Source organism: Daldinia caldariorum (genome assembly GCF_022478825.1).
Source record: "Daldinia caldariorum strain CBS 122874 unplaced genomic scaffold F4812scaffold_4, whole genome shotgun sequence".
NCBI lineage: Eukaryota > Fungi > Ascomycota > Sordariomycetes > Xylariales > Hypoxylaceae > Daldinia > Daldinia caldariorum.
Genome location: NW_025953040.1, coordinates 627,182 through 638,995, shown reverse-complemented (window position 1 = coordinate 638,995; position 11,814 = coordinate 627,182). Strand labels below are relative to the sequence as shown.

The 11,814-nt window shown below is 48.4% G+C and overlaps 5 protein-coding genes across 5 annotated transcripts; 3 read left to right on the top strand and 2 right to left on the bottom strand.

The window, feature by feature from the left end:
• Positions 1-3: 3 nt before the first annotated feature.
• Positions 4-1,499, bottom strand: F4812DRAFT_420317 (uncharacterized protein). Its single transcript, XM_047933436.1, has one exon. The coding sequence runs from the start codon at positions 1,060-1,062 to the stop codon at positions 418-420; it is 645 nt and encodes a 214-aa protein (XP_047792096.1). The 5' UTR covers positions 1,063-1,499; the 3' UTR covers positions 4-417.
• A 176-nt stretch (positions 1,500-1,675) lies between these two features.
• Positions 1,676-3,306, top strand: F4812DRAFT_420315 (uncharacterized protein). Its single transcript, XM_047933435.1, has 8 exons — positions 1,676-1,719; positions 1,774-2,052; positions 2,128-2,181; positions 2,277-2,372; positions 2,422-2,601; positions 2,659-2,703; positions 2,761-2,863; positions 2,923-3,306. The coding sequence occupies exons 2-8, from the start codon at positions 2,023-2,025 to the stop codon at positions 3,030-3,032; spliced, it is 618 nt and encodes a 205-aa protein (XP_047792095.1). The 5' UTR covers positions 1,676-1,719; positions 1,774-2,022; the 3' UTR covers positions 3,033-3,306.
• A 428-nt stretch (positions 3,307-3,734) lies between these two features.
• Positions 3,735-5,718, top strand: F4812DRAFT_420305 (uncharacterized protein). Its single transcript, XM_047933434.1, has 3 exons — positions 3,735-4,249; positions 4,317-5,093; positions 5,154-5,718. The coding sequence occupies exons 1-3, from the start codon at positions 4,007-4,009 to the stop codon at positions 5,466-5,468; spliced, it is 1,335 nt and encodes a 444-aa protein (XP_047792094.1). The 5' UTR covers positions 3,735-4,006; the 3' UTR covers positions 5,469-5,718.
• A 1,541-nt stretch (positions 5,719-7,259) lies between these two features.
• Positions 7,260-8,546, top strand: F4812DRAFT_457180 (heme oxygenase-like protein; the record flags this gene model as incomplete). The annotated part of the gene is made up of 2 exons (XM_047937130.1): positions 7,260-8,266; positions 8,336-8,546. 2 exons carry the CDS (start codon positions 7,260-7,262, stop codon positions 8,544-8,546), a joined length of 1,218 nt encoding a protein of 405 aa, XP_047792093.1.
• Positions 8,547-10,401: 1,855 nt separating this feature from the next.
• Positions 10,402-11,412, bottom strand: F4812DRAFT_457179 (14-3-3 protein; the record flags this gene model as incomplete). Its single annotated transcript, XM_047937129.1, has 1 exon — positions 10,402-11,412. One exon carries the CDS (start codon positions 11,410-11,412, stop codon positions 10,402-10,404), a length of 1,011 nt encoding a protein of 336 aa, XP_047792092.1.
• Between the last annotated feature and the right edge of the window lie 402 nt (positions 11,413-11,814).

Sequence of the window (11,814 nt, the reverse complement as noted above, 5' to 3'; positions counted from 1 at the left end):
TGTACTTCTCGACTTTTATTTCTTCCAAGATATTTTATTTCCGAGTAATTAATAGTCTCAAATAGTAAAATCGCTTTCTTCGACGAGTCGACTAGTTTGGGTACACTTAATCAAAAATTACTTCGAGTTGGGTACTTATACTTATATCATTTCCAATGTCTATAATTATTTTGTACAACTGCGCATAATGATGCATCGGGACGTCCCCCTTCCAAGCGAATACAGAAAAACGATACGGCATAGTTCGCCTAATTATGCACTTCACCTCCTGTTTTTCCCTCTCCCCGTTTAAGGCCGCCACTATGTTAAGACCTAATCAAGTCAGTATACCGTAATAATACCAGAACGCAGCAGCAAATTTAGGGAGCAATGCAAAACAATCACACACACACACACACACACACACACACACATCACTCACGTCCCTCTCCAAAACTTTGGGTCAACTTTGTCATCGGTGGCGGGGGCCGCCCTGTCATAACGCTTTTCGAAGTCTTCGTTATGCCGTTCGACTTCCTGTTTTTGTTCGTCACTCAGTCCTTCCTTGATGGCGGGCACCGCCTGGTTGTAGATCTTTGGACTGGGTGTGCCCTTGCCCTGAGGTCCTTTTAGCGCCTCACCCCCTTGCTGGCTCGCCAGATTCGCGGTCTTCCCGCCAGTAGGGCTGCCTCCTGTTTCCGTGGCCTCCTTAGACCGGGACCCTCCCGATTGCGCGCTGGCATCCTTGGGAGCCTTCTGTCCGGACTCCTTCGGGGGCTTCTGCCCGGATTCCTTAGCCGCAGCTTTTTCCATACTTTCTCTGAAGCCAGCTTTGGTAGGACCACCGCCGGTTCCTTTACCCACGTCCGGAGGGCTTGGACCCGGATGTTCTGACGATTGCTGCGCAGCGCTTGACGATGGCTGACTCTGAGGGTTCTCTGAAGTCGGGTTTCCCTCTCCGTTGCCATAGCCTTGCTGCGAGAAGTGACGGGACCCAGCTGCAAAAGTGCGATAAGCCTGAGGTGCCCGTGCTCGAGTGGTCCTCAGGGCGTTTAAAGAGTTGTTGATGCGAATAGCTACCATTGTGATTAACTAAGAGGTATAATACTAATGAAAATGGAAATGAACACTTTGTTGGATGATGATACAACTGAGAAAATATAGATAGACAGGTAAGGTTTTTAAGAAAATCTATTATTCATTCCAATACTATCAAATGATAGCAGCCGATCAACGCAGTCATAACTGTGATGCCATATGGGGGGTGATGAAGTATGACATCATGACAAGGCTTTGTGATTGACTGATTGAACATGTACCTGGTCTTGGTAGGATTTCCTTAGAATTTGCCATCCATAATGTAGTACCGGTAAAAATGGAGGCTCTTTCAGAAAGGCCTTTATATAAATACCTTAAGACCGGACGTTGAATCGGACATTGAAATACTTATAAGAGTTGCGTATTACTTCATATAATAGCCTCTAGACTCAAATATCTAGCACCTATAAATAGGTATGGGAATAGTGGTAGATGCCATCTTGTTTATGTACCTTAGGTACCTAAGGTAATTTCAATGTTAAATTTATGTGGCAATGTGCCTGCATGTGGCTTCAAATGATTGTGTAAAGTTGGACTTGACTGCTTGATCCCGTGTCTGTGCTCACTAAAAGTAACAAGCTACATGTACCTACCTAGGTGGTGTACAGCGCCCGGCGCCTTATCAGCTGGGATCTGAATCAGGTAGTTATCGGCGCAGGTTCGACCAGCCAGTCAGCCAAGCGCTAATCCGTCCAGTAAACTCCAGGTCTTCAAACAGGTACAATAACATCTGCAACTGCAACTCGTAACTTCAACAATACAACACCATCCTATCATCATCTACCACCAATAGCAGTCGCACAAGTTCCGTCACCTCAATCGGAAAATCACCCTTTAACCTAACGCATAAATTCAAGTTCTATAATCAGCCCGAATTAAGCCCAAGAGCTTCGTCGTCCCCAAAGCAAATCCTCCGAGTCACAAGCTTAATTCCCAACCTCCACCATGGCTTCTAGGAAAGGGGCTATCTTAAAGGTAACGACACATAATATTTCTATTATATGTGCATTTATGGAACTAGCCTATAAACTAACAACTCCATTTGCATAGGTTATTGTCCTTGGCGACAGCGGTGTTGGAAAGACGAGTCTGCTGAATCAATATGTATGTTTACGATCGCCAAGTCGACCAGCCCCCCCTCCACGAACCTCCGACTACGACACCCAGATGGTCTGGAACTAATATTTCAACTTGGATAGGTCAACAAGAAATTCAGCGCCAGTTACAAAGCTACTATCGGTGCCGACTTCTTAATCCAGAAGGTCCTGATCGACGACCAACAAGTCACAGTGCAGGTACGAAATGGCGGCAAGATTGTCGAGAGTGATGACTGACAAGAAGTAGCTTTGGGATACCGCTGGCCAAGAGCGCTTCCAATCCCTAGGTGTTGCGTTCTACCGAGGCGCCGACTGCTGCGTACTGGTCTTTGACGTCAACAACTCTAAGAGTTTTGATTCACTGGATAGCTGGAGAGATGAATTCTTAATCCAAGCCTCCCCCCGGGATCCCGAGAACTTCCCTTTTGTAAGAATAATAGTCTTGCCATTGCCATAATCCGGAGTTTGGCTAATCAGATTAAAGGTCGTTCTCGGAAACAAGATTGATGTCGATGAGAGCAAGCGAGTAGTACGTTAAAACCTACTAACCGCCACCTGAATCATATCATATGCTCATTATCTACAGGTTTCGAGTAAGAGGGCAGCTACTTTCTGCCAGTCTAAGGGCGATATCCCCTATTTTGAGACGAGTGCAAAGGAGGCGGTCAACGTAGAGCAAGCATTTGATGGTATACCTTTCATTCCCTTTTCACTCATATATACCTACATGTTCTAACCTGTATCATAGTCATTGCACGACATGCCTTGGCGCAGGAAGAATCCGAAGAGTTTAGCGGAGACTTCCAAGACCCGATCAACATCCACATCGAGAACGACCGGGATGGCTGCGCATGTTAAAGATCGCAACTAGAATATTAAGATTATTTCGTCCGTCCTATGCGATATCATCCTACCGACCACAGAGGTCATCCATCCTGTTCGACTGGATTTTGGTCATTTTCACGGCAGCTGCACTTCTCAACCATCGTTTCAACTCTTTGTATGGAAGACTTCGGATTTTACGGGCTCTAAGGGACATGATACAGATGCGAAGTGGGATTCTCGGAACCACGCCCATAATGAGTGTATAGAGACAGTTGATACATTGCTTTTTTTTTTTTTTTTTTTTTTTGTCTCGGTGTGGCAGCATAGTACTGCAAAGTTGAGGCTTAGGCGTCTTTTCATCATCCAAGGTTTACGTCTCCAAGACCTCGATTGAGGCATCTCGATATTTCTCAGGTAGCATTCAGAAGTGATTATTTACTCATATCCTTGACACAATGACAGCTTATCATCGTTGTTGTTAATCAAAACGAGTGCATTATACTAGAGGTAGGTATAGGTATAGCACATGCAATTATATGGTGAGATGACCTAATACCTTAAGTTAGGTACCTATTGTAGGTAGGTAGGCGCCTAACGGTTAACCTAACCTAAGTACCTATGTACACAAGGGCCTAGGGCTACCTAGGTAGATGATATGCAGAAGCTCAGGGGTTTCCATAATGGAAGTTCCAATGTCTCGGCGTCTTGAATCACCGATAGCACCCGCATAGATTATGTACATTAGGTTAGGTAGGATTGTGAACGAATTAGACCCTCAATCCAGATCCGTTTCAAATCCTCGAAATACACCTTTCTTTGGACAATTTTTCTTTTTCTTTTTTACCCGTAGACTTGATCCTTGCGACTGTCAACGTCGATCCTCTCTCTATCTCTATCTCTCGTTTTTTTTCCCTGGTTCGGATAATAAATGCTTCCGTCTCACGCGACTTTTGTTACACCCCGGCGGGATTCATAGACATTGTGACTTTTTCTGTGTTCCACCGAAAATGAATGCGCTGGAATCAATACTGGCGGCGGACGAGAGGCAGCCCGAACACGCTGCTCCTAGGAGGAGGCTTTCCGAGCCGCCGGTACCGTCGGAAAATGTGACCGGGTCATCCGCAGCCTGGGGAAGCATCCCGAGCTTGGAGCGCAAGGGGGGAATCAGGAATATGGCTAGGAGGACCCTGGGAATCAGTTTGTTGCTGCTCACCGTGTTCCTATGGACGGCGTCGAATTTCCTCGCCAGCGTGAGTATTTCCGCGAGTTGGGGAGGAGGAGGATAAGGGGCACGCATTTAACTAACTTAGCGACGAGTATATCTTCTCCGACCACACCTACGATAAGCCTTTCTTCCTCGTATATATGAACACGTCCGTATTCGCGCTGTCGATGATCCCTATATCCATAAAATACGTCATACAGAACGGCGGCTACACCCGCATCAAGAACCAGGCGATACAGGAGTGGAGGATGAGGTACCAAGGGGTCGAGCGCTTGAAGACGCAAGAAGAGGAAGAGGCGGCCACGGTTGGCGAGAGGCTACTGGCCGGCGACGAGGGAAGCTTCGAAGTGGTCGACCCGCCGGAGGTTTCGGACAAGCTCTCGTTCCTAGAGACGGCGCGGTACAGCCTCGAGTTCTGCATGATCTGGTTCCTAGGGAACTACTTCGCGTCGGCGTGCCTGGAGTACACGAGCGTGGCGAGCGTGACGATCCTCACGTCCACGAGCAGCGTGTGGACACTGATATTCTGCGCCGTCATGCGCATCGAGCCCTTTTCCGTGCGCAAGCTGATCGGCGTGCTGGCCTCGCTCGCCGGTATCATACTGATCTCGACCGTCGACCTTTCGGGTAAAGACAACGATGATAACCGTGGGAACTTCCCCCACAAGAGCCAGCAGCAGATCGCCATCGGGGACGCTATGGCTATCTTCAGCGCGGTCGTGTACGGGCTGTACGTGGTCGTGATGAAGGTCCGTATAGGGAACGAAGATCGGGTTAACATGCCCTTGTTTTTTGGGCTCGTGGGCATCTTCAATATCTTTATTCTATGGCCCCTGTTTTTCATCCTTCATTTTACGGGGATTGAGCCGGTACGTCTTATCTTTAATTATGGTCTATTTATCAAGGGGTAAATTACTAATAGAGCACAGTTCGAACTACCTCCGAGCGGCAAGGTCTGGGCTATTATCATACTGAACTCCCTATCTTCCTTCGTCTCGGACATCTCGTGGGCTTACGCTATGCTACTTACGACACCGTTGGTTGTCACTGTTGGTCTATCTTTAACTATCCCACTCTCCCTAATCGGCGAGATGATCCAATACGCGCAGTATTCAAGCTTCATATATTGGATCGGCGCTGCTATCGTACTAGTCTCGTTCGTCTTCATTAACCATGAGAGCCGCGATGAAGATGAAGGAGCGAAAACTAGTCCTGAAAGAGGAAACAGGACGGCAGAGCCGTAGCGTATTATTCATTGGTTCTTTTTTTTCTTTTTTCTCATTCTTGGGTTGGACTACTAGTGTTACGGCGTCACGGTTAAAGGAACTAGGTTAGCGACTGGTGCATAGATATCAGGCATGACTTGTCATATTATAAATAGAATGGTATTCTACGGCTATATCGTGTATACAAAGTGATATAGAGAGCCGACCTGGGTGCTTGCCCAATGTAAAAATAATCTCTAAACATATATTGATATACGTTATATATACCATCAAATTACTTGGTATTTGCCAATCAAAGTCCATGTAACATCATGAGGCTGTATAGCAGATGACTTGTTAACCATTCACCAGTTTACTCGTAAGTAAGTTTCGATTCGTAAGCTGGTTTAGTTTAGACCATGTGAGGGATATTGATCAGAAGACATATATTAATAGATATGTATGACAATAGGTAATAAGTTACACAACTAAGCTCTTATAAGCGGTCTCCGAAAAGGTATATCATCCTACCACTTTTCCCCTACTCAAGTTTTTGAATGGTTCTGTTTCCATCTGGATGAAGGCTCACGATAATCCATGCTAGACAAGCACCTAAGACTTTACCTATCAACCCGATAACAGGTACCGCAGACCAAGCGAAAAAGCATATGTTTAACATTTGACTCCGGGGAGCAAACCTAAACTGCAACGGCATTAGCTTTCGCAGGGGATAGCATTTTCCAAACCAGCGGTGAATGACATCAGTAGCTTCCCGCTCAGAACCGTTCGTTCGGACTTTCAGGTCTGGCTGAACACATACTATGTACCTAACATAACCTAGGTAGCCAGCCAGCGTTCGTATACTTCGTAATATGAGGCAAATACATACCTCATACCTCATAGTAGGTAGTCGACAAGTCTTCTGCTTATCCATTACAGGTCCAGTGTCTTCTATTCGGGTACAATACAAAATGACTGAGAAAGCCTGGTGGCTAGGTTCGTCCCTTCTTGTTTGTAGTTCGTTCGTTGGGATCCCCGTCTTAGAAGTCTGATGCAAGCATCCTAAGTCGGGAGCTTCGTCCAAGGTACGCTTGCGTGGCAACCCGGTCGACTTCGCCGATTCAGACTTGTTTCTATTTTCTTTTTATGCCCGCTGCCATCGGCGTCGCCACCATTCACTTGGCTCGGGTCGTGATTTGTTTGACTTGTTGAGAAGAGTCGGGGAGGGGGGTTGGTTTTGGTGCGTACAGCACGACAGAGCTGTAACGTCTTATTCTATTCTGTTTTATTTTACTTCGTTCGTTCCTCTCATCGCATTGCCCGCGATATCGACCAAGGTGATTGTGACTGATCTGGCCAACGATAATTACATTATTGAGTTGCTTACAAAAGAGCGTGGCTGCCTCTCGTTGAGTTATCTTGCCTATCCAAACGTTCTCGCCTGGTTCAATCAAGACCATAGTTTTTCTGCCACTCTTACCCTAGATATTGTCAGAACGGTACAGGCAAACACTTGCCTTGGTCATCCGCAAAGGGCGTTGTCTATCTCTTCTGGAAAGGGCCTTGGCTAACGATTGTGGCCGTGACTTGACTCTTACAAAATCCAGTCACCTGCTCAGTCACGAACCGACTTACCAGGTCAGGCTTCACTTAGCCCTACCATTCATTAACTTCTTGAGCAACTCTCCTTACAGACCTACGTCTATTTAATCATTAATATCACAATCACTATCCTACATAACGTACCTAACTAGAGGCCTACCTAATACAACCTAAGAACTACCTCTAACTACACTATCTTTTAACATTAGCTTCCCATCGCTTATCACTATGGCTTCCAAGACTGAAGACGTCACTGCCACTCCCCTTACTCTAGGCGAGGAGATGAACAAAGCCACGCGCCCCTTACACACCAAGCTCAACAAGCTCGTCGTCTCGCGCATGCGTCTAGCCCTGCCCCCTCACGCCGACGACGCGAAAAGCTACACCACGGGCCTACTGCACATCCTACCCATCTACCAGGCCTTCGAGCAGGAATGGGACGCCGTCCTAGAGGACTCCCCCACGGCGGCGAAACCGGACGATAGGGTAACCTCGCTCCTGGCGGACTTGCGCGTCGAGGGCCTGGCCCGCACGAGCGCCCTAACGGAGGATGTCGCCGCGCTCCTCGGCCGCGACGACGCCCTGGTCCGCGCGCGCACCCAGTCCGTGTCCCACGCGCCCGCGCTCGTCCGCTTCCAGGAGCATATCCGGAAGACGGTCCGCGCGCGCCCGCATGTCCTGGTCGCGTACGCCTGGGTCTTGTACATGGCCCTGTTCTCCGGCGGTCGCTTTATGCGCGCGTCGCTCGAGCGCGTCGATCGGAGCTCCGGGTTCTGGCCCCGTCCAGCAGCGCCGTCATCGCCGTCTTCCCCATCCCAGCCCTCCTCCGGTGATGACGACGACGATAAGCCCGAGCTCGGGTTTAGGATGCCAGGCGCTTTCGACGCCTTCCGGGTGATCGAGGAGGACTTTCTCCGCAAGAACAACTTCGACAACTACGGTAACTACCGGCAACAAGAAGCACAGCAGCAGCAGCAGCAGCCGCCGCTGAGCTTCCTCCACTTCGAGACGCCGGAGGACGGCGAGGACCTGAAGCGCACGTTCAAAGAGACGCTGGCGGCGGCGACGTCGGTCCCGGAGCCGCGGCTTACGGGCGGGGAGCGCGCGGACGTGGTCCGCGAGGCGCAGGCCATCTTCGAGCACATGATGCTCGTCGTGGAGGAGCTCGACGAGATCTGCGGGACCGAGTACGAGGAGCAAGTTGCTGCTGCCGCCGCCGCTGCCGCCGCTGCGAAGTAGGGACGAAGAACAGGCAGAGGCAGAGGGCCGTCGCCGCAGCCGGTGAATCTGAAGAGTCGTGACAGCGTGGTGTTGGAGAGGGAGAAGAGGATGCGGAAGAGGGTTGCGGTTGCGTCTGCGTCTGCTACTGCTGCTGCGGTGGCGGTGAAGGGGAGGAGAGTTGGAACTGGCGTGAAGAGGGGCGAGACAACGGCAGCACTACCACCACCACCACCACATCCGGATCTGAGTGGGAGGAACGGAGATGCGAAGGGTACGACTGTCAGATTTGAATAGGCCCGCTTGATGGATAAGAACAAAAAAAGACTTCCTAGGATGCGAAAAAAAAAAAAAAAGATTGGAAGATGATTGATTGGATAATTCAAGGATACCTACCTAGGTACCTACCCTGCCTCACCTAACCTAACCTATGAGAATCAGAACATGGGATCGGGGAATAGGGGGCGTTTTCGGGCTTTTTGGTTTTGTGTAGTAGATACCTATATGAGATATCCTACACTGTACTTCTACAAATAGAATTAGATTTACTATCCTACTTTTGAAATATGTCGTAACTACCTCCTAGGTAGGTACGTCTAATTGTGCTTGAGAACGTTTTGGTTTCGATATGTAAAGGCTAGGTACTTGATTACTTGTGATTTATTGACGCTGAGTTACCAGATGGATGTATGAGATGGCTGGGAAGCTTTTCTGATTGGATTTATGTATTTATCTTCTAGCCTCGCTACTTGGGGAGTTTATTTTCGTTCCGTTGGATGTTGATTCATTGAGTATATGGTTGATAAGCAGCAGCGCTTATAAAATGGGGTATCTTCTTGAATCACTTGATGGTAGAAAGCAAAACGAACAGGGAGAAAGTCGTTATTAGTTACTAATAAATGAGAAGTTTTAAGATTTTATTACTCTAATGACTTTATATTCTACCAAATATTGATGTCTCTACATCAGAGCAGGGACTAGCGAGTAGGTACTATTTCTTATTAGTTCAGAATTACCTCTGAAGTATTATTCATGTTATAAACAGTAAGACCTAGTGACTAATGTTGATCATTCCGACGTTTATGTGAACCGACTTCGTGACCTAAGTTAGAACGAACACGGTTATAATAGTAACTTCTACCTTACGTCTTTCTATGACTTACAAAATACATAATTACTAGTTGCCGTTTTGACTAATTCTCACAAATCAATAGAAGACAGACACGCACAATCACAGACCCAAACCAAAACTTTTGCAAAACTTTTTTCTTCTGTACTATTTCGGAACAAGAGCTTTGGGTAAACAAGAGCCCCCGAACCAGCTGACTACCTCCTAGGTAGGTAGATTAGGTAGGTAGGTACCTATGAATGCAGCAACTATGCTGGAGTCTATAATACACATTGGTTTAGGTTGAGGTATGTAATATAATACAACCGACAAAAAGGGGGCTTGCTAGCCACCCTCGTCTCTGTCTCTTTCTCTCTCTATATCCGTCTGTTTCGTCTCGTTGGGTCGAAACTGGGTATCATCAAAACGCTTTTTTATGAACGAGCAAATAAAGTACTGAAAAGGGGGAGGGGTGGTGGATAGATGGCGGTAGGTGGTTATTAGTCGGTTGTCTTGAGTGGTGCGGCGTTGCGTTGGGTGGGTATGAGATGTGGTAAGACGTGTGTAGGTACCTATTGGTAAGTATGTATGAGGAATGTAAGGTATAGAGGGTTAGATTCCCTTTTCAGAGATAAATAGATATTACGAGTCCCTTGGATGTATTGGTCGTATACGTTTTGGGCGGGTTTATAATTGGTATAATTACAAGCGATGCGATATGGATGCGAACTTTTGAGTGCTATAAGCATGGATTATGGCTTTTCCGTAAGACTGTACGTGGTATATAAGAGATAGCATGCGTATTAGGATCCTTAATAGTCGAGGTATGGTAATAATATAACTTGAATTCGCGCTAGGCCTGTTGGTACTTTGGATAGGATTTTGGCTTCGATCTTGTCTCGTAGATACTAAAATCTGGTCATTTGTTCGTGTTCCTTGTTTCGTAAATCAACGATATCGAATAACTTGGACTCGTATCGTCTTATTGAATATCGTCAGTACCGATCATTGTTACTGTCGCACGTAATCCCGCGCTCGATCTTATTATATCGGGTTCTCCATGCCGACGGGCGGCACGGACGGCACCACCGTAGCACTGCTATCGCCGCTCTGGGACACGGCGGTAGCTTGCGTTACGCTGGGGCTCGGCTTCCCGCCACTCCGCGAGCTTCCCGCCCCTAGACCGCGCTTCATCATCTTGCCGAGCACAGTCACCAGCTCGCACGCGTCGTCATACATGTCGTCGTCTAGGCCCTCGGTTGCCTCGTACACCTCCGCGATCGTCTGCTTCGCCAGCCGCCGGCTTCCCTCCCGGTCGTGCACACAATCGTACAAGAACGCCGCGTACTCCGTTTTCAGCGACAGTCGTAGCGAGTGCGATCCCCAGAGCAAACTATCCGCTAGCGAGATAGCTTCCCTGAAGTACTGGTGCGCGGTGGGTAAGTAGTCGACGGACGGTAGCAGGAAATTAGCCGCGTTTTCCGGGGTTATGTGCGGCACTTGCACTTGTCCCTCGAATCCTGGGGGCGGTGCTGGCGCGCCTTGCTCGTACGGGTGCGTGGGTTGTATCGACGACCGCAGATACTCGGGCGGCATATATGTCGTCGGCTCGCCCCTATCCACGCCTTTCCCCTTATCGACACGTAGCGGTTCCGGCGTCATCTCCGCAGCGAGAGCCTCCGGCGTCGTCGCGATTCCCATCGGGGAGACGGGAGGATTATTGTGAAACAAGACGAAGATGTGGTAGAAGGATGCGCGCAGCTTGTACGCGAGCACCTTCAACTCGACGTAGTCGCCCACCATTGGTAAAACGTACTGCTCGAGCATAACGAGGCCCTCGCGCGAGAGCCACAGGATATGAAAGTAGAGCTCGAGGGACTGAGTCACGCGCGTGGTGTCGAGGCGGCGCTGCTTGCGCGCCTTCACCAATTGGCCAGCTACATTGATGGAAAGCCCCAGGATCTTGAATAGCATCGACGCGAGCAGCGCATTGTTGGGCTCAACTGATTTGGCGAGGCGTCCGAGGAACTTCTGGTCGACCTCGGAGGACGCCATTGAAAATGTCGCAGAGAAAAAAGGGGGGCCGATGCTGGGAACCCTGTGATGATGTGAGAAACACGCTTTTCACCTTGCTGCGGCGCGTGAGAAATTTGAACGAGAACGACGAGCGCAGGGGTTGTGATAACTTAAAGGGATTCGGTTGATATTTGTAAGGCTCGTCGTTGTACACGATACAGGCGGATGAGGATATATCAATGGATACTGGAGGAGTGTAATAGAGGTTACCTGATCAAGGCGTAACTGTTCGATACAGGGTTAACATACCTCAGAAAACTTACTATTTCCAAATAAGAATCTTCAAGTTCCCAATACGCTTAAGACTCTTCTTTCTGCTGGCGCCTCAGATATATAAAGGCTCTATGAAGCTCGCTACCAGGGTATATTGACGGACTTGGC